The sequence below is a fragment of the Periplaneta americana genome, chromosome 13 (assembly GCF_040183065.1).
Source record: "Periplaneta americana isolate PAMFEO1 chromosome 13, P.americana_PAMFEO1_priV1, whole genome shotgun sequence".
NCBI lineage: Eukaryota > Metazoa > Arthropoda > Insecta > Blattodea > Blattidae > Periplaneta > Periplaneta americana.
In genome coordinates this window covers 164,907,709-164,932,378 of record NC_091129.1, presented here as the reverse complement: position 1 = coordinate 164,932,378, position 24,670 = coordinate 164,907,709, and the positions used below count along the sequence as shown (strand labels likewise).

At 34.4% G+C, this 24,670-nt stretch overlaps 1 protein-coding gene across 3 annotated transcripts in view; it reads right to left on the bottom strand.

Moving 5' to 3' along the window:
- Positions 1 to 24,670, bottom strand: part of PAN2 (PAN2-PAN3 deadenylation complex catalytic subunit PAN2) — a 121,362-nt gene that overhangs the window by 19,424 nt on the left and 77,268 nt on the right. For 2 of the 3 annotated variants that reach the window (XM_069844581.1, XM_069844583.1), the window contains 9 exons: positions 21,942 to 22,121; positions 19,434 to 19,603; positions 16,492 to 16,651; positions 15,687 to 15,832; positions 13,128 to 13,312; positions 10,219 to 10,445; positions 8,362 to 8,491; positions 3,864 to 4,085; positions 3,315 to 3,424 (listed from right to left, as the gene is read on the bottom strand). In XM_069844581.1, coding sequence (XP_069700682.1) covers positions 3,315 to 3,424; positions 3,864 to 4,085; positions 8,362 to 8,491; positions 10,219 to 10,445; positions 13,128 to 13,312; positions 15,687 to 15,832; positions 16,492 to 16,651; positions 19,434 to 19,603; positions 21,942 to 22,121 — 1,530 coding nt within the window. The remainder of the gene's footprint in view (positions 1 to 3,314; positions 3,425 to 3,863; positions 4,086 to 8,361; positions 8,492 to 10,218; positions 10,446 to 13,127; positions 13,313 to 15,686; positions 15,833 to 16,491; positions 16,652 to 19,433; positions 19,604 to 21,941; positions 22,122 to 24,670) is intronic. The other variant, XM_069844582.1, reaches the window with a different exon arrangement.

The following is a 24,670-nucleotide window of genomic DNA, read 5'->3' as shown; positions in this document are numbered from 1 at the left end:
AGGAATATCACTTTTGTTGACATCGTACAAAATTTTGTCCAATATTCTTTTGAGAAGATTAACACCGTACGTAGATGAAATTATTGGGGATCATCAGTGTGGTTTTAGGCGTAATAGATCAACTATTGACCAGATATTTTGTATTCGACAGATAATGGAGAAAAAATGGGAGTATAAGGGTACAGTGCATCAGTTATTCATAGATTTCAAAAAGGCATATGACTCGGTTAAGAGAGAAGTTTTATATGATATTCCTATTGAATTTGGTATTCCCAAGAAACTAGTTCGATTAATTAAAATGTGTCTCAGTGAAACGTACAGCAGAGTTCGAATAGGTCAGTTTCTGTCAGATGCGTTTCCAATTCACTGCGGGCTAAAGCAAGGAGATGCACTATCACCTTTACTTTTTAACTCTGCTCTAGAGTATGCCATTAGGAAAGTCCAGGATAACAGAGAGGTTTTGGAATTGAACGGGTTACATCAGCTGCTTATCTATGCGGATGACGTGAATATGTTAGGAGAAAATCCACAAACGATTAGGGAAAACACTGGAATTTTACTGGAAGCAAGTAAAGAGATAGGTTTGGAAGTAAATCCCGAAAAGACTAAGTATATGATTATGTCTCGTGACCAGAATATTGTACGAAATGGAAATATAAAAATTGGAAATTTATCTTTTGAAGAGGTGGAGAAGTTCAACGGGAGCAACAGTAACAAATATAAATGATACTCGGGAGGAAATTAAACACAGAATAAATATGGGAAATGCCTATTATTATTCGGTTGAGAAACTTTTATCATCCAGTCTGCTGTCGAAAAATCTGAAAGTTAGAATTTATAAAATAGTTATATTACCGGTTGTTCTGTATGGTTGTGAAACTTGGACTCTCACTTTGAGAGAGAAACAGAGACTACGGGTGTTTGAGAATAAGATGCTTAGGAAAATACTTGGGGCTAAGAGGGATGAAATTACAGGAGAATGGAGAAAGTTACACAACACAGAACTGCACGCATTGTATTCTTCACCTGACATAATTAGGAACATTAAATCCAGACGTTTGAGATGGGTAGGGCATGTAGCACGTATGGGCGAATCCAGAAATGCATATAGAGTGTTAGTTGGGAGGCCGGAGGGAAAAAGACCTTTAGGGAGGCACAGACGTAGATGGGAAGATAATATTAAAATGGATTTGAGGGAGGTGGGATATGATGATAGAGAATGGATTGATCTTGCTCAGGATAGGGACCAATGGCGGGCTTATGTGAGGGCGGCAATGAACCTCCGGGTTCCTTAAAAGCCAGTAAGTAAGTAAGGAAGGTAATAGACCAAAATGACAACAAATAAAGTTGAGCAATGTTTCCAAGATGCATAATCCACCTGCTAACTATCCTGAGTAGTTACAAACACAAATTTATCCCAAACTTCACTTTCCACTCGCATTTAATTTGTATTCCTCGTTAAGAAGTCCAACTACATCACATATTTCCATATCACTAACAATGAGTATGAGATGCTTGATCTAACTGGCCTAGTAGTACTTCCTTCAAGCCTAGCAAACAGCTCCCATTCCTGAAGTTGTATGCTGCTTAGCATCTTACCTGCACCATCATCATGAGCAAGCAGAACTTCTAATACAGTCCTCTAATTCCAATGTTTTCATTCGACATACTGACTTTCATAACTGAGCTAAACTTTACGAGCTGTCACTGAGCATAACTTGTGTAACAAAACATTCGCGAAAGAAATATTTAAAATTAAATATATTATAAATTTGTAACATTGTGTGGTATGTATTTGGATCCCATTTCCCTCTTAAAAATTCTGGCCAGAAACGAAGAAAACATAATTTCACTAAATTCCACTTGCAACTACTCTGTCCAGCGAAGGAATACAGTGATGTAAACCATGGCAACAAACAAAAGTTACTGCCAATTCACAGATCTCAAGACTATGTGGGCTATTCCATCTCAAATCGAACGAAATATAGAGAAAATTGACCTTGCAATTTTTAAATACAATGAAACTTTTTCTGTCCGTAGACAACTGTGATACAATGCTTTGTGCAAAGTTTGAGGTATCAGAACTTCATAGTGTTTAAATTAAAAATATTTTAATTTATCGTATTTTCATAAAATTAGCAACTTTAAACTGTTGTGGCTCTGAAACCCTTTCACCCAATGATCAAAATCATGGTTTATTTTGATGCTGAAAAGTTAAAGTTTATATTGACATGTAAACAGTTTTTCTTACTTTTCATGGAAATGGAGAAATTTAGATTTTTCTTCATTAAGACGCCTTTGACCACGAAAAAATATTTTTAAAATATATGGTTAGATTCCGCATTGAAAGTACAAATAAACAAATATTTTTTACTGGTGCACCGTTGATAAGAAAGTATTGAAAATATCAAATAAAGAAAATAAATAGTACGTGCGTGAACTAACCAGCTGACTGTGAGGCGGGATCTAGCCGAGGGAAGCAAGACCAGGAGATATAAACACGTGATGTTTCGTCTAGTAGCGGATAGCTGGGCTAGCTTTATCACAGGTTTTCATAAACACAGGAGTAAAATGACGCCCAACGCTCGCTTATCTTCATCTCTTGGCCAGTGCGAGCGGTACTGCGCCGTTCAAGTCCAGGCGTGTGAAAATAATCTATTTAGTACACTCGAAACTTATTGCCATGACACTAGGCAAACAATGCCGAATCCCTCTTAATAATGCAAGGTTTTTTCTCAATATTTTTTTACATTTTTACAAATGGCCAAAAAGCCTAAAAGTAAGTAAAATCAGATTATCTCTCTCTCTGTATACAATAAAAATAAGGATTACTTCTTATCATAACCTACCAAATGTCAGCTTCAAAATAAGCTCTCGTTCAATGTTCTGCAGTAAATGGTTCCAGAGTTCTGAGCACTGAAAGAGGCTTGTTTTTATAAAATACGCTAAATTTGTCGCTCAATAATACGAAAACGGTTTGGCTTTAGATAGTATATTTTTGCAAATGCACTCTCCTCAACACCTTGTATAAATAGGGAAAAAATTTGGGTATAAAAAAAATGCGAGGTTTTTTACTGATCGATTTCATATGGAATAGCCCATGTGCATGTGTTTATATAAGTTTATTCTTTTGTTAAACAGACTTAAGTATAAAATATTATTGTTGAGTGTTCAACTAAGGCAATTTGTTTACTCTATATGCAACTATCTATAAACCAATACAACAAAGCTTAAAAAGAACAAACATGGTTTAAGTACCATAGCAGAATTATAATTATTTCAAGAAAACCTTTAGGATTTTAAAGAATACTTACCCAAAAAATGCCATGCCAGAAAACGAAGAGACACCATGCGATGATGTGGCAAGTGAAAAAGTAGTACAGTGTCTATTACTTGCTCTGGAGGCACCACTAAATTGATTACTCTGTGAATTTGAAAGGGTATAAAAGTCAGTGTTCACTCATAAACTAAGATCTTCCTGGGTTCTACTAGCCTTGTAAATATTAAGGATTTAATTTATGAGAGGGAAGTGAAATCCACTCAGTAATGGGACAGTCCAGGAACATTCGTGCCTAGCGAAGTTGAATTTTGAAGTGGGCGAGAAATTTTGCTGGAAGCCTCTCAGTTAGGAACTGGGTTCGTTTACACACTATACTCCCGACTCTATTTTGTTGGGTACCTTAGCCAGGATGAATTCAATTTGAAACCGAACAAAAAAATCAAGTTGTTTTTCTTCTTATCTGAATATTATTTCCTTGAGATTAGTATTTTATTTTATCTACTTCATAAGCATTAAATAATATTATATTTGCTTAAATATTTATTTCTTAAATGCTGCATGGAAATAAAATAAGTTATTTTACCTGAAATCATTCTTCAGTCCATGACCAACAAATCTGACACCATTGTCAACAAGAAATCTAAGCTTCTGATATGTGGACTTCAGAGTAGTAAGATGTTTAGAGCTGAAATTAGCATCCAAGTCCCCTGGTTTAATGCCTGAGAACTTGGTTAAATAATCTACTACTTGTTCCTGGGTTGAGATGTAATCATCTATGAATGGTGTTCCTTCCAACGGACCACAACTGTAACAAAAATATATTATCTTACGAACGAACAAAAAGTATTTTTAATGTTTTTTTTTTTTTTTTAAACATATCGACAGCAATTTTAATCAAACTCACTAGACATTACACTCTCTGGAATCTTTTAAATCTCCATTTGGTCTTTCCATCTCTTTCTGGATGTTCTGAATTTTTTCTTCCCATTAAATTATAATTTGTAAATCAGTTCTGTTATTCTTTTCTATTTAATTCTGTGTACTGTATATTGCGATCCTTTACTGGCAGAGAGAAACTTAAAGTTATCACAGATGTGGAGGAACATGGAAATCATGACTGTACTATTAATTTTGTCGAATATCGTGTAAACAGCCGATTATGCAAGACAACTGACATCATGTGTACAATGTGTGAGCATCGGTTGGGTTTGAAATGCATCTTGTCTCAGGGTAAAATTTATTTGTTTATTGTTAACTCAACTGTATTTGTGTTTAATTGTTTTTAATTTGTCGTGAATACATTTTTTGAAAGTTTTATTATTTTTTTGCACCTTTCAAAAGTGGGGTGCTTGGCTTATTTGAGAGTGTGGGGTGGAGTATTCGAGAAAATATGGTAATAATAAATTTATGTTCAGAAATGATACTATCACTTGTGTTTTCTTCTCTGATAGGTATGCTTTCATAAATATACTCGTAGTACTGAGCAGGTGTTTTGTGACGTGTGGCTGCAAAAGGGTATCTGTCGGATACAGGGGGGAGAGCCATTATTCCTTCCCATTGAAGGCTTTAAGGAACCAACCTGGACAAATACCCAATGTCCCATCCCTACCTTCCCGTGGTGCAGCTGTTAGTAAGCATAATTTTACGAGCTGAACTAAAGGGAGGGGCTACTCATCAATTAGCACTGGTCAGCTTGATGAGTTAATGACCGAATTTGGTATAATTTTCCTCTATCCAATACCTAATTCCCTCTTTACCCTTTCCTATCCAGTCCTCTGACTGAACTCTTACTTTCTTCGACCCCGACGGCATTAGAGAATTCGAGGCCTAGGGGTTCATTTCCCTTTCCTTCCTCCTCTTTCTACTTTTCTGTTCCTAGTGCTGACCTGCTATGGCACTAAAATCGTCCTCCAGTGGCTTAAAGAGGGAAAGCTGGTGATCAACAAGATCTCCCAGCTAGGTCCAATGGACCCGTCGACCAACAGCAGGTGTGGTCCTCCAGACATTCTGGGGGTTGTGTGTGAATGAAGTAGCCACCAAAACGTTAAAATATGGTGTTCACTTAAATCGGCTACAACTTGCCATTTAACTCCAATATGAAATGAGTACCTCAAAATCTGTGCTTCAGTGGCTGGCCATGATAATATCTTTGAAAAATATTGGAGTGCAAGAGGTCAAATGACTTTACTGTCAAACGCCTGGCATTAGAAAACAACAACAACAATATTTTTTTTTTCTCCAATGCTCCCAGGTTGTCATTTGACATTTCTGGTCTCTCCTGGCAATGGCTTATTTATAACCCACTTCTGAGGTTGGGGCGCCTGGAAGGCGGAGTTATGCTGCCCGAATGATATTATGATAGAATGATTATGAAGTGACAGGAGAGGTCTTAAACCTATGCCTAACTTAATTTCCATATATGAACGAACACAGGAACATCCCCCTTTTAAGGAAAAATTCTTGTGTTCTGACAGGGAATCAAACCCGGGATTTCATGAATTGTAGTCAGAAGCTATGACCACTAGTCCATAAGGCTGGTCATGTGTACAATATTGAAATGGTTTGTTTTGTTCCCCTCTCCCCTCCCTCCAACTTACACCACTGTGTGGTGTGTGACAGTTTAACTTAAATTAAAATCATCAGTACCAGTTGCAGAAGACACAGCCCTGCAGTATATATTGACTACAGCCCAACTCTGGCTACTATAGTCCCATCGCTCTAATTCCTGGCAGCCAATCGCGTTGCAGGTCGGCTACATTCAAACGTGTGTATCTTGTGATTCGCTGAGGAAGATGTTATTCATTTCTTAAGGCTCGATAAATACTTAATATAATCGCCCGCCATTTTGGCTCTTTCGTTGGTGTTCGCAGAAAGCACACGAAGACGTTATTTGCCGCTCAATTATTTGCTGAATTACAGTGCGTTTGATTTATTATCATAGGAGCTACGACATGATAATGTTTAACGGTGCAGCAAATAGATTCCTCGTATATTAGTTCGGCAACAAAAGAACAAAAATAGCGAACGATACTACCTACCTAGACTTTAATAGAGCCTTCACTTCCTAAGACATAAGAAAAAAGAGGAATAACAGTGTCGCGACTTTAGCAACAGGCATCTATAATGAACACCGATCAAAATACCCCTCGTTTCTCGTGAAAAACAACAACTGAATAGACTACAGTGAACTATAGTGGACTTTATGTTGTCAGCAAACAGCTGGATACATTAAGATTAATTAACTTGGTTTTAGAGAGATTGTATGAAGAGTTATAACACGTGACATGTTAGTGAATTCATATTGCTTATGGCAATAACCTTATAAGAAGGACTGCCTATTTGCAGCACAACTTATAACAACAGCCCAAAGCCAGGTTTTCAATTATGAGAATTCATTTCTCTATATAGTAATGTCAGACACTTTGTTGTCTTTCTTTTTCACCTCAAACAATGTTGGTTTTGTATTGATTCGCAGTAGTACATTCTTAATGTCATGTGATGACAGTTAAAAGATCTTGTGTAGTAAGGGCAATTTTCCTTATTAACAATCCAGGACGAATTTATGATCTGAGTCCTTATTTCAATATCCTCTCCTCAGCACACAAATCCTTACATATACATTTCTGATAAATATTTTAAATAATTTTCTATAGCAAATAGACACATCATGCTATTCGCCTCAGATACTACACAGATAGTAAGAATATATTTCTATTACAAAAAAGAGTAATTAGAATAATAGTTGGTGCCAAATCTAGGGAATCGTATAGGACTATTTTAAAAAAACTACGAATAATGCCCATGGCTTGTCAGTATATCTTTTCATTAATAGTCTTCCTCGTATGTAATCGTGAAAACTTTGTAACTAATTCAACAGCTCATAGCATAAATACACGTCAAAAAATGACTTTCATACTCCATCGGCAAGTCTCTCGTGCTATCAAAAAGGAGTGCGTTATATGGCAGTAAAAAATTTTAATAGCCTCCCCAGCGAATAGGTATTATAAAGAATGGACACTTCGCGTCGGTATCTTTGATGTAGCCGGACTGATTTCAATGACCTTCAAGCCAGCTAAGTGTCAGATTCTGCTTTCTCCCTAGAGTTGGCGCTGACATCACACCAGCTAGCAGTCGACACAGCGGAAATATAACACACATAATTAATACATCTAGGTACATTATGTACTCAAATAAAATAAATTGGATCCATAGAATAATAAATCCTTCATTAACTCCAATGTCTAGACTCTAGAGTTCCTTTATAATGAGAGTTGAGACGTTGACCCCAACAACAATTAAAATATGTAATGATTTGATAGCGCTGCAAATGGAAAAACAAAACTCTTATGAGAAGTAAAACCATATACCTATATTATATTATTATACAAATATTAAACGAATTCGATACTTAATTTTATAATGTATTATATTATTTTATAATATAATGTATTATATCTGAAATATAAAATATTATTATTACAACTAGTTTGTCACTGAGAAATAAGGAAAAGCTGTTAACTTGAATTTATTTGAAGCAAAGCGTTACTGGATTATGCAATAAAGTAGGCGATTTTTGGATCCTGTGCCTTAACTCTATTTTCAATTATTATCTTAGCGTATGCTCGATTACACTAACCTCTAGCGCTTGAAAGTGGAACTAGCCGCTGGCGCACAGAGAAACAAAACACAGGAAAATTCGCTCAGTGTCCATTCTTTATAATCCCTATTCGCTGGCCTCCCTATCGATATAAAAAAATGAAACTCAAAACATAAGATTTAAGGCCAAATTAAAGAAGTACCTAATTTCTCACGCCTTCTATTCTGTAGGTGAATTCATGACATTCAATAACGCTTCATGAAATTGATACTAAAACTTTGTGTTGTACTAGTAGACTATATTGTAAATCTCGTCTGTATATATTTCATCTAGACTGTGACTATAAATTAAGACTTTATAATAGTATTAAGTTCTTTGACTTGTTCCATATTCTAGCTGTAAGCAATGTATGAATACCATGGAATGTTAATAAATACAATACAATACAATACACATAATAAAGAAGTGGAAGAAGACGACTTACCCACGAATACAAGTTATACGAGCCACAGACCTTTGTGATGGCTTGATGGTTGAAAGTTTACCATCACTACGAAGTTCGGCTTCCTCCTGATTCAGGGTCACAAATTCTGCATCCATGGCCACTATATCACCTATGACAATGCAGAAATGAATAAAAATGACTATTTGAGTACTCTGAACTTGACCAAAGGCCATTCTCTTAAAAAAACATACAATGTGTAAACAAACAAAGGTATAATACGAGGGGGATCCAGGAAATAACGACCGTTCGTGCATACCCGCTGCGCAGCTGACTCCCCTTCCTTGTTTGAAGGTCAACTGGCTTCCTTAACATGTGTTCTCATTATGTTGTGACTACTGGTTGCAACAAGTCGCCATTGTGCATTTTGTGTTACTTCAAAATGAACGACGTGATTTATAATCCCGCCGACTGTGAGGTGAGGAGTGTGATTCGATTTTTGAATGCCCGACATTTGAAACCTGCAGAAATTTACCGGCAATTGAAAGAAGTGTATGGTGATACTGTAATGAATGAAAGAAATGTGAGAAAATGGTGCGAAATGTTGAACAATGGGCGAACAAATGTCCACTATGAAACTCGACCCAGACGCCCATCACTCATCACAGAAGACCTGAAGACTACAGTGAAATACGGAATCTTGCAAGACAGGCGCACATCACTCGACGAATTGCATATTGCCTTTCCTGACATTTCTCGTTCTTTGCTTGGTGAAATTGTGTCGCAACATCTTGGCTACCACAAAATCTGTGCACGATGGGTTCCACGGCAACTGAGTGACCAACACAAAACTCAGAGAATGGCCTCAGAATTGACATTCTTGATGCGATATCACACAGATGGAGACGCCTTTCTTGATCAAATTGTGACTGGTGATGAGACCTGGGTGTCTCACAACACCCCAGAGACCAAGCGCCAATCACGTCAGTGGCATCATCTCCTCATCACCCAAGAAACCGAGAAAATTCAAACAGACTCTGTCAACACAAAAAGTCATGGCTACTGTCTTTTGGGATCGCAAAGGTGTTCTTTTGCTGGATTTCATGCCAAAAGGCACTACGATCAATGCAAATCGTTATTGTGAGACTTTACGAAAACTACGGCGAGCCATCCAAAACAAGAGGCGAGGAATGCTTTCGAGAGGAGTTGTGCTTCTTCACGACAACGCCCGCCCGCCCGCACACTGCTGCTTCAACTCGAGAATTGCTGGATCAATTCGGTTGGGAAATCTTTGATCATCCGCCCTATAGTCCAGACCTTGCTCCTAGCGATTTTCACCTTTTCACTAAGCTGAAAGACTTTCTGGGTGGTACGCGTTTTGGAAGTGATGAAGAGTTGAAGAAGACAGTGAACACCTGGCTTAATGAACTGGCGGCAGAGGAGTATAACACGGGAATTCTAAAGCTAGTGAACAGATACGACAAATGTTTAAATGTAGGTGGTGATTATGTAGAGAAGTAAAGGAAGCTTCAGTTATGTAACAGACTTTGTTTTTTCAAATAAATATATTTTTTTTAATTATTACAACAAAACGGTCGTTATTTCCTGGATCCCCCTCGTACAATTCTATCTTTGTTCATCTTTATTTATGAAAAAAGATACAGAAAATATACTACATTGAGCATTGGCTTTACTTTCCCAAAATATGGAAACCTATAAAACCCACTGTCATCAGCAAACACTTGGACACAGGATCAATCAAGATAACCATCACCCAGGACAAGAACTCGGGAATGAAGACATATTCGCCATTTACATGATGCCATTTAATAGTGTGGTGACATTAATTTTCAATGGCTTTCGCCTTTAGAAGAAAAGTTAAACTTTGAATAAACTTACCTTGTCCTGGCATCTCATCTGCTGCGAGAGGTGTGAATGTGATCATTTTTCTGGCTCCATTATTGCGTGCCAGACACTTATCTTCACAAAACACATCCATTGTGAGTGGGTTCTCAATTGGAGGTACAACATTTTTCGGCATATCACGATTCACCCAATATAGGACGCAGGGTATTTTCCAATCCAGACTAAACCAAATCACTTCTTGTGCAGGAACTGGTGAAATACTGCGATAAAAAATATGAATGAACGAATGCAGGATGGAAGATCTATTACTAAAATTTGTCTCAGCAATGGTTTACAGAGAACGAAGTCATGTGTTATTAGACCTATTATTATTTTTATGCTCGACCATGCCGAAATGTAGTAATTATACACCTGGTAGCAGCCCTTTAATGGACCTCATTAAAGTACACCTATTCATTGAAGTTCAGGTTTTCCACCAATAAGAAAGCAATATGAAAGCGCAAGTATCAATTATTCTTGGATATGCAATCCAAAGACAACTAGCGAAACATCACGGAGGCTGGAAATCCAATACTGTCACAGAAGGTTATGTTCTGTTACTATATAGCATTAATTGTAAATAATATTCAAATAAATTCAATTTGTCATCTCGTTTTTCAATGTATAAACCAATCTCCAGGTTATATCAAGATTAATGTTCATTTTACTCTCTAGATTATATAAGGTCAATGATATTTGTTCCTCGGAAAAAATCAATACTTTCGCATCTGCGCACATCTCACAATTTACGAGATTGCACAAGATCACTTCCGCTCCCCAGTCAAATAAGAATAATATGAATACTTATGATTAATTTCAAGTTAGAAATATGGTCGAGCATAAAAAGTCGTATGAAACTTGCCTATAATGGTAATTAAGGTGCTCATATGAAAATTATGAAACTCGCTTGTGCTCGTTTCATAAACATACTCGCGTCTTAATTACTACCATTATAGGCTTGTTGCATAATGTACTATTATAAAATTGTATGTCCTACTCTACCTTTGAATATAAATCGCCACTCACGTTGAAGCACTACTTGTAGCAGTTCATATGTATACTTTTGAGAAGTTGGTTGTGACTAGAACCAATTCTGAATACTGTCTGCCTTATTGTTGCTGTGGAGCTTCTGACAGACACAAAATCTGTTTTTAGAGGCTGCTACGGGTTAGTCATGTTCTGCCACAGGCAGAGAATTCTGTTGATGGAATTCATGCATAAGGTGGAACAAAGAAGGAAGAGCAAATCAACATAGTAATGAAGGTCTGAAGTCTGGTGTAACACATGCAGTGCAGGAGTGGTGTTGCTGCATGACAATACACAGTCACACAGCAAAACTAAGTAGCTACTTGAAAGTGGCCGGTCAACCCACCTACAGTCCAGATCGGATTGGACACACTCATCTGTTCCCGCAAATGAAGACTTTCTTTGCCTTCCAAAGCAATGAAATGAAGAACGAGATAATATGATTCAATCACAGGTGACCAATTTTTAAGAATAATGTTTTTTTTTTTATCCAATGCCACCAGGTTGTCTTTTCGACATTTCTGGTCTTCTCTCCTGGCTGTGGCTTAATTGTAACCCACTTCTGAAGTTGGGGCGCCTGGAAGGCGGAGTTACATTACCCCGATGATGTGATAGGATGATTATGATAATGTAGTGCTAGGAGAGGTCTTAAATCTAAACTTAACCTAAATTCCAGACCATGGATGAACACAGGAATAATGTACACAAAGTCTTGTGCTCTATTATGACTTATGAGAAGTACTTCATGTCCATGGCAATTATGTTCCAAAGTAGATTAAGACATGCAAAATTTCATAAAATAAATAATTTTCACATTATTTTTAATAGCCAAACTAGGTTTTTTAATCATTTATTTAATTCTGTTATTCAATAATGCTATGCTACTAAAAAAAATCTGTAAAATATGGACACTTCATGAAAGCACAGATAACGCTTGTAAGTTCTCGAGATCTATCTCGAATCGTGAACAAGTATTCGAATAATTTGCTCAGATGGTAGATACTGCGAGAAGTGAGAAATGAGAACACTGATTGCTCAACAATTGTATATATTCAGCTAACCTCGCGGTAGGTGCGTGATATAAAGACTTGCTCCAGATCGTCTCTCTCTGTCTCACCTCTCTCTTCTTTCTTTCTCTCGCCTAATTATGGAATTCAGGAATCAACATCTTTATTGGAAGTTGCAGATAACTACAGCATGTGATTAGAATAATGAAAAATAGAAATTCCTGTGCTTGCACAATACACTGCTGTCACTGCTATCGTTATCGCTGTCATGCTGGATGTTGGATAAGAGAACTGAGAAGCGAGAACCTGCCTGTGACTAATCAAATCGTTATTCGAATTCAAGAACTTTTATTCGAATAAATTATTCGATTCTTAACATTATTCGAGAACAGATTATTCGATTCTTAAAATTATTCGAGAACAGATTATTCGATTCCTAAAAGTATTCGAGAACAGATTATTCGATTCTTAAAATTATTCGAGAACAGATTATTCGATTCTTAAAAGTATTCGAGAACAGATTATTCAATTCTTAAAATTATTTGAGAACAGATTATTCGATTCTTAAAATTATTTGAGAACAGATTATTCGATTCTTAAAAGTATTCGAGAACAGATTATTCGATTCTTAAAATTATTCGAGAACAGATTATTCGATTCTTAAAATTATTCGAGAACAGATTATTCGATTCTTAAAATTATTCGAGAACAGATTATTCGATTCTGCCCATCAACCTCTAGTTTCAACCTCCTCCCTCTTATGGAAAAGTTTCACGTTATAGAAACTTGGAAACCATCTTGTAAACCACTGCCCTTGCTGTATTTAATAACCTAATTTTAAATTACTCACTAAAAGCTCATATCATTCACCTGAAGTCATTAAAGATGTACCACTGACTAACTGGCGAACCCCTCGATCTGCCATGATATTCAGGCCCTACATTTATTAGTGCAACCAAATTTCTCCGTTCATGATGATGAGGATCATCTATGTAACACACAATGGCAGCCAAATCATAGGTGACACTTTGTGTTACATCTTCTTTCGTAGGTACCTGGTAACAGACAGAAGAAAGGAAAATAAGATTTCAAATCTGTATGGCTGCCACCTTCATTGGTTGTTTAGTGGTTCGTAATGGATACAAAGCTCAGGGATTTAAATGTAGATGAAAACATACAGTTGTTTTACGGCTATGGAAATTCTTATAACAGCTCCTTTCAGAAAGCAATTAAAACTTGTGTTAATGTACAACATGTACCAGTCTGTAAAAGAACTCTGTCCCAGAATAAAGAAGGCTAAAGTATTTTTTTGTGTTTGGGATCAGTCTGTTCTTAATCCTGCAACATCACTGAGGTGCTCAGCGCACAACAATGGGCCAACCCATAAACTTTATATATAGAATTTATTGCTTTAAAGAGCTCCTCATATTGTCCTCTTCAAAGTGTAAATCGGCCTAATCATCATTCCAGTTTTTCCATGAGATTTCAGCACAAGTTTTCTTTCATGTATCGCATTTCGCGCACTGTTACAAGAGCTACAGTGGAAATATAATTTTGTGGGTTGGGCCATTAGTGCACTGAGTGCCTCAATTCAGAACGGTCTAAATGACAAAATAAAATAGTCTCATCTTCTCTATTTCCGAGATTTTGTTATGCACACAACACATGTATTGCGTAATATTTTTTGGCCAATCTTAAAAAAAAAATCATTATTAATCATTTTTAATTTAAATAAATAGTTTGTTTTTGGACGCTAACATTTTCATGTGTGATCGCCGTTTGTTATTTGTCGAGAGGCGTCATTCATTTGTTATTATTTGTATTTATCAATAGGTGTTATTCATTTGCTATTATTCAGCGGCACTTGTGAAAATGTTGTAATAAAATAAATTATAGAAAAATTAGTTTTGTCTTCATTTCTTTGACAATGCTTTTCAAAATTATCAAATATAAAACTTCAAAAATTTTCAAAGTGTTAAAATGTATTTTATGCTCGACAATGCCGAAATGTAGTAATTATACACCTGGTACCAGTCCTTTAATGCATGTCATTAAAGTACACCTACTCATTAAAGTACAGGTGTTCAGCCAATGACAACTCGGCTTACAGGTGTTCAGCCAATGACAAGTCAGCTTTGTACCGTTATAAAACCGCAAGTATCGATTATTCTCGGATATGCAATCAAAAGAGAATTAGCGAAAAGTCACGGAGGCTGGAAAGCCAATACTGTCGCAGAAGGTTATGTTCTGTTACTATAATAATTAGCGTTAATTGTAAATAATATTCAAATAAATTCAATTTGTCATCTCGTTTTTCAACGTCTAAATCAATTTCAAGGTTATATCAAGATTAATGTTTATTTTACTCTCTAGATTATATCAAGGTCAATGACATTTGTTTCTCGGAAAAAATGAATACTTTCGCGTCTGCGCACATCTCACAATTTACGAGATATTGCACAAGGTCAGTTTCGCTCCCCAGTCAGATAAGAGTAACATGAATACTTATGAATAATTTCAAGTTAGAAATATGGTCGAGCATAAAAAGTCGTATTAAACTTGCCTATAATGGTAATTAAGATGCTCGTATGAAAATTATGAAACTCGCTTGCGCTTGTTTCATAAACATACTCGCATCTTAATTACTATCATTATAGGCTCGTTGCATAATGTACTATTAAAAAAGGTAATGTACCTTCATTAACTATACAGTACCATTTCAGCATAATGTTTTGCTTTCGTCAGAGGCTAGTGATCTACATTACCTTTTTTAAATACATTTTAATACTTTTAAAATGTCTTAAAATGTTATATTTTAATAATAAGTGATATAAGGTCAACTTCCTTATCCTTCATCCTCTACTGGAAGGATAATCTGCATTCGGTCTTGATCCTCAATTAATATCTCCAGATTTTCATTTTAATTTTGCATTAATAATTCTTTCTAAGAAAAAATAATAATCTCATAAAAGGACAAATGATAGATTTTACTATATCAAGTGGAGGTATGAAGAAAACTAAAAAGCCAATTGAATTTGTGTATACTTTCTGAGAGAATAAATATTTATAGGATTTTTTTTCAAACGCCACCAGGTTCGACACTTCTGATCTCTCCTGGCAATTTCTTATTTGTAATCCACTTCTGAGGTTGGGGTGCCTGGAAGACAGAGTTATGCTGTTCCGATGATGTGATAGGATGAGTATGAATATATAGAGCCAGGAGAGGTCCTCCTAAACTTAACCTAATCTCCAGGACGAACAGAAGAACAATTCTCTTCAAGGAACAATTCCTGTGTTCGAACCAGGAATCGAACTCGGGACCTCATGAAATATAGCCAGAAGCCCTGACCACTAGACCACGAGTCTGGCCTTTACAGGAATATAAAAGTTACGAAATATTTAATATAAATACATAATATCAGTACTTACATTATCATCATTGTCTACTTCATCAGTATTGGCTGGAGATAGCTTTTTAATACGAACTCCTCCCTTTCGTAACAAATCTATTTGAATATTAATAGGAAGCCAAGAATGTAAGTTATATAGATGACCTGCATTTGTTGCACTATTTTCTGAAACAATATATCATAAGAATTCTCATTCCAGCATAAAAAATATTCGAAATACTCGTATAAAAACTGTTAACATTTTTAAGTTCCATGTTTCATTTTCATAGATATAACTTGGCATGGCGATAAATGAATTTACATGAGAAGTTCAAGAATAATTTGAATATGTAATAGACACATGTATAATATTAAAGTTCATAACATCCACCATTTACACTGAAAATGTTAAGACAATGAAACCTTCTTATTTCGTATATGAACCATTTTTTATGCAACTAAAGGAAAATTATCCATATCTCTGTTTATAAGTTATTAATTAATTCCAATCTGTTAAACTGTTACGAGTTTTTAAATTTTGTACATTTCCAAGATGTTAGTTAAGTTCTTTGCTAACATTAAAACCTCGGCAATGAAAATGGTTTTCAGAAAGAACAAGAAATAAATATGAAAATGAACTCAAAATACAGCCATTCACAATGTGAGCTGTGTCATTCAAATTCTATGTTTCTACTGCTTTTAATGTCATTTTAGGCTATGTGAGTACAATACTCTTATAAATGTAACATATTTAAAATTTATTATTTGGAAGGGATGAAAATTCATGCTCTAATCAGGATAAAAATGACAACTTTAAATGATAAATTTCATGAATTGTTCGTTACCTCCTGTTCTACCAGCGTGCTTAAACCGGCAACCTGATCGAGAACAGCTGGTACCATAACGACATGGTTTACCAGCTGATCCACTAGTGCTTTGAGGGGTAGACTGGTCTAATATTTTCTGAACCAACAGGTCTGTCTGTGTCTGCCAGAAACATTTATTCTGCGAGGAAAAAGATTAAGCAAGATCTTAATAGGAGAATGAAAAATCGAATTAAATAAATTTGTTAAAACACTATTAAAATTATAAGCACTGTAGTTTAACCATAAGGATGTACAACAATACATATATGATAGACAATTTATTACTGATGTAGGCCTACAAGTTAAATAAATAAAGAGAGCAGATGAGAGAAGTTCAACAGAGACAGAGAGAGAAAGAGAGAGAGAGAGAGAGAGAGCAGATGAGAGAGACATCTCATTTTAATTCATGTTCTTGTATTTCCTTTCGGTTGAGCTACAATCCAAGAGGTTTGTTACTGTTATTTAAAATTATTCTGCAGATGGTGCAGTAAAGGGCCAAACCTAAAGTGGTTGAATTAAACTACATTTTATTCTACTTTTTGTACTGTAATATTTACTGTAACTACTGTGAAATCACACTTTCTGTACTGGTGCTTACTATATAACATTACATATAGATTCTTCTAACATGTTTGCCATTAGAGTCTAGGTGTTTGCAAGCTTAAGTCTGGTGAAGATGTAATGGAAGAATTACAACTAGAACCTGTAATTAATCACGTAAAACATTATCAGAACAACTGGATAAATCATCTGCATCGCATGCATAGAGATAGAATCCCAAAAGTCATGCTCCACTATCGTCCAAACGGGAAGAAATCTCTCGGTCGTCCAAAGAAGTGCTGGATTGAAAATTCAACTGTGAGATTGTAACAGGTCATTTGGCCTAGTACTTGAAAGGAAGAAGAAGAAGAAGACGAAGAAGAAGAAGAAGAAGTCTGGTGAAGGATGATGGATTGTTCTGGACAATATAAATACCGAGCATACCTCTTTTTTGGAAGAGAAGTGATTGTGTAATAAAAAAAATATGTGCTGTGTAAATGATGGCTGTTTGAGGAGAAATTAATTCATGATCGATCAGAATAAGAAAAAAAAATGCTTAATAAGCCGAAAATATTCCGAAACAGATATTTTTGAGGGCAGAAAGTGAGCAGAAATTTGTGACCAGCCAGATCACCTGATCTCACACATGTGATTTTTTTTTCTTTGTGACATGCTTTTCTTTTAATTCCCAAACCTTAGAAGAGTTAGAAATGCCTTCCAAAGGGAAATTTGTTCAATTTCAAAAGAATTTCAGCATATTAAATTGAATTTCCCGCTCAGATATAAAAATGTCTGCAACATTTGGGTGGGGATAGGAGGAACAGCTTCTATCATTCGCTTCTATGTATTTTATACCATATACCATATAAGTAAGGTAAATGCTATGTGCTGGGTTGTCTGCTACATTTCTGCAATCCTGGACACTGTCAGTCACAGAAATTATGAGTGAAGACCCTGTAACTTACAAACACAGTCTGAGTTCTAATATTTGTTCAGCTCTGGAATGAAACTTCACAACATCAAAGGATTACCTTATCAACTCACACATGACTGGCTCCCCATTTCCCTCTTAGATTAATATCTTGCCTAGTTTTGCAGTGACAAAGATAAAGATATGTTCATTTTCTTTCTATCTGCTTAAAATGTTTTGTCTATAACAATGCAAGCTAATAGATTTAGATCAATTAAAATTATAATACAATTAATCGCAAAAATAGAGAAGAATGATTAAGTCATAATCGTAGGGAATTTAGTATCACACTGTATTTTATAGTGCACAATGTAATTGGAGGTGCAGTGTAATTATTTAAGTTGTGTCATGTAATTAATTGAGTTGATATGTAATTAATTAAGATGATATGTAATTTAGTTGATATGTAAATAAATTAAGGTGATATGTAATTAATTAAGATGATATGTAATTTAGTTGATATGTAAATAAATTAAGGTGATATGTAATTAATTAAGATGATATGTAATTAAGCTGATATGTGAAAAAATTAAGGTGATATGTAATTAAGATGATATGTAATTTAGTTGATATGTAAATAAATTAAGGTGATATGTAATTAATTAAGATGATATGTAAATAAATTAAGGTGATATGTAATTAATTAATATGATATGTAATTAATTAAGATGATATGTAATTTAGTTGATATGTAAATTAATTAAGGTGATATGTAATTAATTAAGATGATATGTAATTTAGTTGATATGTAAATAAATTAAAGTGATATGTAATTAATTAATATGATATGTAATTTAGTTAACATGTAAATAAATTAAGGTGATATGTAATTAATATGATAAGTAATTAATTAAGATGATATGTAATTTAGTTGATATGTAAATAAATTAAGGTGATATGTAATTAATTAATATGATATGTAATTAGGATGATATGTAAATAAATTAAGGTGATATGTAATTAATTAAGACGATATGTAATTAAGTTGATATGTAATTACTTAAATTGGTAATAGTTGGGTGAAATAGAAGTACTTATAAGTTAGATTTACTTTTGCTTATCATAGGCGTTATTATAGAATAGTTTTTATTTATAGTCCTAGGTTTATTGCATCTACTATTTATAGATTTACCGGTACGTTTATTTCATTTACGTTTATTTTATTTTATTTCATGTAATTGTAATTATTGTATATTATATATCACTGCCACCGGGTGTATACCCAATTGTAGTGTTAATAAATATATACATACATACATACAATGATGTGCTGCAGCAGACTACCAACCATTAAACTCTATGCATACTTGTGTCTGTATGTTTCAATCCTGAGCTGAACAGAAACCAAGATACAAAGTTACGTAAGTTAGTTTTCTATGTTAGAAATCTTCCAAACTAATGAAATCCTAACCTGCTGGTTGTCCAGACCGCAGTTCATGGCAAGGATGTGTGGTAGAATTTTCAACTGGCGTGACTGTAAAGTTGGCTGATATTTGTCGCAACAGTCACACCAAGCTGGTGTGGTTTGCTCTGGACACAAACTTTGCAGAAGTACATCACAGAAACTATACTCTGCTCTGCCTGTAACACACAAAAATAAGCATTGTTTTTAGTGTAAACCGAAAAATGTTCCATGAAATCAAAAACTTTGAACAAAATATACAAATATTTATGAAGTGTCTCGGGATGGATTATAGTAGGAATAATAAGATGTAAACACATATTTTTTTTATCACTATGCACATTCTTTCTGAATAAGAGAGATGGCTAGAGAAGGGGATGGGACAAGAGAATATCTAACTAATTGAGGTGTTATCAAATGGCTAACTCTACTTGACTCATCAATGATGTCAGCAGAATGCGCGGTAGTAATCTTTTCGGGCTATTCCATATGAAATCAATCAGTAAAAAACCTCGAGTTTTTTTAATACTCTAATTTTTTCCCTATTTATACAAGGTGCTGAGGAGAGTGCATTTTCAAAAATATACTATTGAAAGTTAAACGGTTTTCGTACTATTGAGCGACAAATTTAGCGTATTTTATAAAAACAAGCCTCTTTCTGTGCTCAGAACTCTGGAACCATTTACTGCAGAACATTGAACGAGAGCTAATTTTGAAGCTGAAATTTGGTGGGTTATGATAAGAAGTAATCCTTATTTTTATTGTATACAGAGAGAGAGATAATCTAATTTTACTTACTTTTAGGCTTTTTGCCCATTTGTAAAAATGTAAAAAATATTGAGAAAAAACCTTGCATTATTAAGAGGGATTCGGCATTGTTTGCTTAGTGCCTCGGCAATAAGTTTCGAGGGTATTAATAGATTATTTTCACACGCCTAGACTTGAACGGCGCAGTACCGCATGCACTGGCCGAGAGCTGAAGATAAGCGAGCATTGGACGTCATTTTACTCCTGTGTTTATGAAAACTTGTGATAAAGCTAGCCCAGCTATGCGCTACTAGATGACACATCACGTGTTTATGTCTCCTGGCCTTGCTTGCCTCGGCTAGCTCCCACCTCACAGTCAGCTGGTTGGTTCACGTGCGTACTATTTATTTTCTTTATTTGATATTTTCAATACTTTCTTATCAAAGTTGCAGCAGTAAAAAATATGTATTTATTTGTACTTTCAATGCGGAATTTAACCATTTATTTTAAAAATATTTTTTCGTGGGCAAAGGCGTCTTAATGAAGAAAAATCTAAACTGTTTACATGTCAATATAAACTTTAATTTCTCAGCATCAAAATAAACCATGATTTTGCTCATTGGGTAAAAGGGTTTCGGAGCCACAACAGTTTAAAGTTGCTAATTTTATGAAAATACGATAAATTTTTTAATTTAATCACTATGAAGTTCTGATGCCTCAAACTTTGCACAAAGCAATGTATCACAGTTGTCAACGGACAGAAAAAGTTTCATTGTATTTAAAAATTGGAAGGTCAATTTTCTCTATATTTTGGTCAATTTGAGATGGAATAGCCCTTTCGTCCCTTAAGACAAAAGTAATGCCAACCTCGAAACATCGTCAATTCCTACATTCTTCATCATCTTCAGCAATGAAAAAAGACCCAACCTTATCTCTTCCAACTATACACATTATTTAATTCTCTTTTAATCTCTAGAGACGAATCAAAGACTATGCAATTAAGCATGGCTGTTAGGTATGAAAGTCTTTCTGGAATATCCATTTACAGTAAAACTTCATTTAAACGTTTTATGGGGGTCTGAAGAAAAAATGAGTGAGAAAAATGTATAGCTGAAATGACATTTGATAACATTTGAAGACTATATGGAAAAATGAGTTTAAAAAGTCAATTATTTAGTAAATTTTTCACAAGAGAAATTTAGAACTCCACAGTTACGCCATCTTTGAATATATAATACAGTACTCAAATTTATAACACATATACTTGAAGAATGTAAGATTCAACCCAAACCCAGATAATTTTACATAATTTACTTATCTTGTTCTTACTGTGAGACCTTCACTTAATAACAATAATATTTTATATAAGAAAGTCAGTTATTTTGACTGTCTCAAGATAAGAGATCAACTAATACAGTCGCATAAAACTTATGATTGTTTATATTAAATTAATATCCAGCCCACTGCTTTTCTTCTAGAGAAAATGATAGTGGAACTCAGTGTAGAATATAAATATAGCGAACAGGAAGATGATTACTGTCCAGAGCACGGGATTTTGTCATTTCTTAATCTCTTTTCCGTCCAATTTTAGGAATTAAAAGGCCTAAGTGGAATTCAAAGAAAAATTACGTTAACATCGTAATTATTAACACATTTATTGGTTCCAGAATGAAAAATGCTACAAAGAGGTGCTGGAATGCCGTTTCTGGTACATTCCGTCAAAAAAAAAAGCACTGATCTAACCTGAAGTGAAATAATGTGTGAACATACTTGCATTAATGTCTGGATATATAAGGTTACACAGAAGAACTGCAGACTCTTTGGTAATTTCACGGCCGCATTTCAGACATTTGTGAACATGGATTTGTTTCATGCCAAAAAGACGACCGACTTCTGTTTCTTCATCCTGCATTTCTTCTTTACCAGTTTTACTTTCATCATGTCCATCACCTTAAAAATATGCATAAAAACAAAGAGATCACTATGTTTTCTAGAACAAGAAACATGGAATTGATGAGACGAAGATATAAATCACTCAGAATTTATATGCAGAAAAAATGATTAAGAAAATATAAGATTAATAAACGAAATTAATACAAATTAGGATGTAAAAGGACGACATAGCCTATCTCCAGTTTTACTGTATTTAGTTATGTGGACGATATTCTACAAGAATGACAAATATATAATTTTAAAGAAATTTAAGTTAGATAAAGAGCATTACATGAGAGTTTACATTTTCGCTGTGATTAGGTATTACAGAATAATTTGAATTATCAAACATCTTGAGCTTTAATTTCTCCAATATTTCAGAACTACTTTATAGTTCCAACCTCAGGGTCACAATGCCCAAGGCATGAATAACTGCCTACTCTATTGGGTATGTTATTGCCTAGAAAACAATTGAATATAGGGCCCAATCACAATGATGAGGGGGAAAATAAACAAAAAAGGTCAGCTGAGTGAACCTCGGGAAGTTTTGGTAATAAGAAATCCCGTCACCACCTGAGACTGAACCTGGGACCTTCTAGTCCATAGCCATTCACATAACCAACTGAGCTAACAGGTAAGAGAAAAAAAATCACTGTGTAACAACTTTCACACAAGATGTAAAAAAACATTTTCAGCTTCTAACATTTCTAAGATCAATGACTGCTTCTGGAGCCCCTATAGAACCAATAGAAATGCTTCTTTTGTATTCGTTTACCCAATGAGTTTCATTTTCTTACTGAAGTTGCATGTATTGCATATCAACGCTCATTTACGTGCATTAGGTAACAAACATTACTAGGGCACACTTGGTCAAATACAAAGTTTAAGTTTAAATGTTTATAGTTTTTTTGGGAGCTAATGTAGGTCTGTAAGTCCACTAGGCACATATACAGTATTAGTTCAAATATTTAAGGTCTCCTTAAGGGTATATGTACGTAAATGACCACAAATATTATCAGAAAATGCATGCTCTAAATTTCTAAAATTGTTTAAGGAAATGAACTCACAATTGGACAAAAATTACAAGGTACGACAACAAGACTTATTAGAACTTAAATATCTGATAAAAGTGTAAAAAAAAAAAAGGTTGCTAATAATATTTTTCAAACCTGTTTTATCAGAGTATGAAAAAAAAAAGTCTGCAGTTACGTCATTTGGCAACCATAATGTTGTTGTTGTCTCTCTGACATCTTTAATATTTTTCCTGCATGTAATAAACACTTCTTTCTGAAAAGTAGACTACTCTCAGACATGTAGAGTTGTTTATTTTAATACAATGAATTTTTTATTTGTCCTATATAAAATATATTAAAATTTACATAATATTTTGTCACCTAATTTTTCTATTTTCAAAGAAATGAGCATTATTATAGTCTGCCTTTTGCATAAATGCATGCTAAATCAGTGTACAAAATTCCAGAATTCTATCTCTAATGGTTGTGGAGTTATGAAACAATAGGTGTGAAAATTTTCAAATTTTGGAAAATTTAATTTAAAGTAAAAAGTGAATTCTAAAAAATATTATTCATAAACTTTTTATACTTTTATCAGATATTTAAGTTCCAATAAGTCTTGCTGAGGTACCTTATAATTTTTGTCCAATTATGAGTTCATTTCCTTATAAAATTTTAGAAATTTAGAGCCTGCATTTTCTGATAATATTTGTGGTCGTTCACATACATATACCCTTAATAACAATATTACCCAAGGATTGTAGTTACCAAACGGAATTCTTCTGTCAAATGTTGCTATATGAAAATAGTTAATACTTATCACTTCTACTACCCCTGAAAGTTTATAACGAGGTCGTGGTTACACCCCATATACATTAAATTGAAGTAAGGCCTCCTCAGTTCAAATTGATTGCGATGTACTGCTTTTGTTAACAAATTATATCAAATAATTCACCATCAAGATTATTAGCCTAATCAGTTCTGTGTCAATGCTTACAAGATGAGGTCACCACTGTTGCTAGGGATATCAGCGTTCATGGTTTTAGAAAATGCTAGTATTAACAATATATCAGAAATTTCTTTTCTACATTAAGTATATTAGTCACAACTGAATCATTACACATACAAGCATAATCAAGAATGTAAAATAAAATAGATACATTACTCTGTATAGCAAATTATCGAAATATACAAACAGTAAAAATAGCATTCAAAACTAAAAACTATATAATAATGAACATTATGTTATACATATAGTGCACAATATGGAACATGTGATCATTAATTCATGCACAAAACTGAAACATACAAAATATATCTCCAACCATTTATATCATTATATTAAATGTGAGAATAATTTTGAGTTAATTTTCAATTAGATAACTGCATTATGTCTGAAGAAAATTATCATACGGTAAACTGGCACTGCTGTAGTGACCCATGATCAATATTAATGTTAATGTTAATGAGAAATGGGATAAGAAACATTAAAAGGTACGCGAAAACCTTGCAAGAGAATTTGGGCTGAGAAAAACTGAATATATGCGCTCCAAG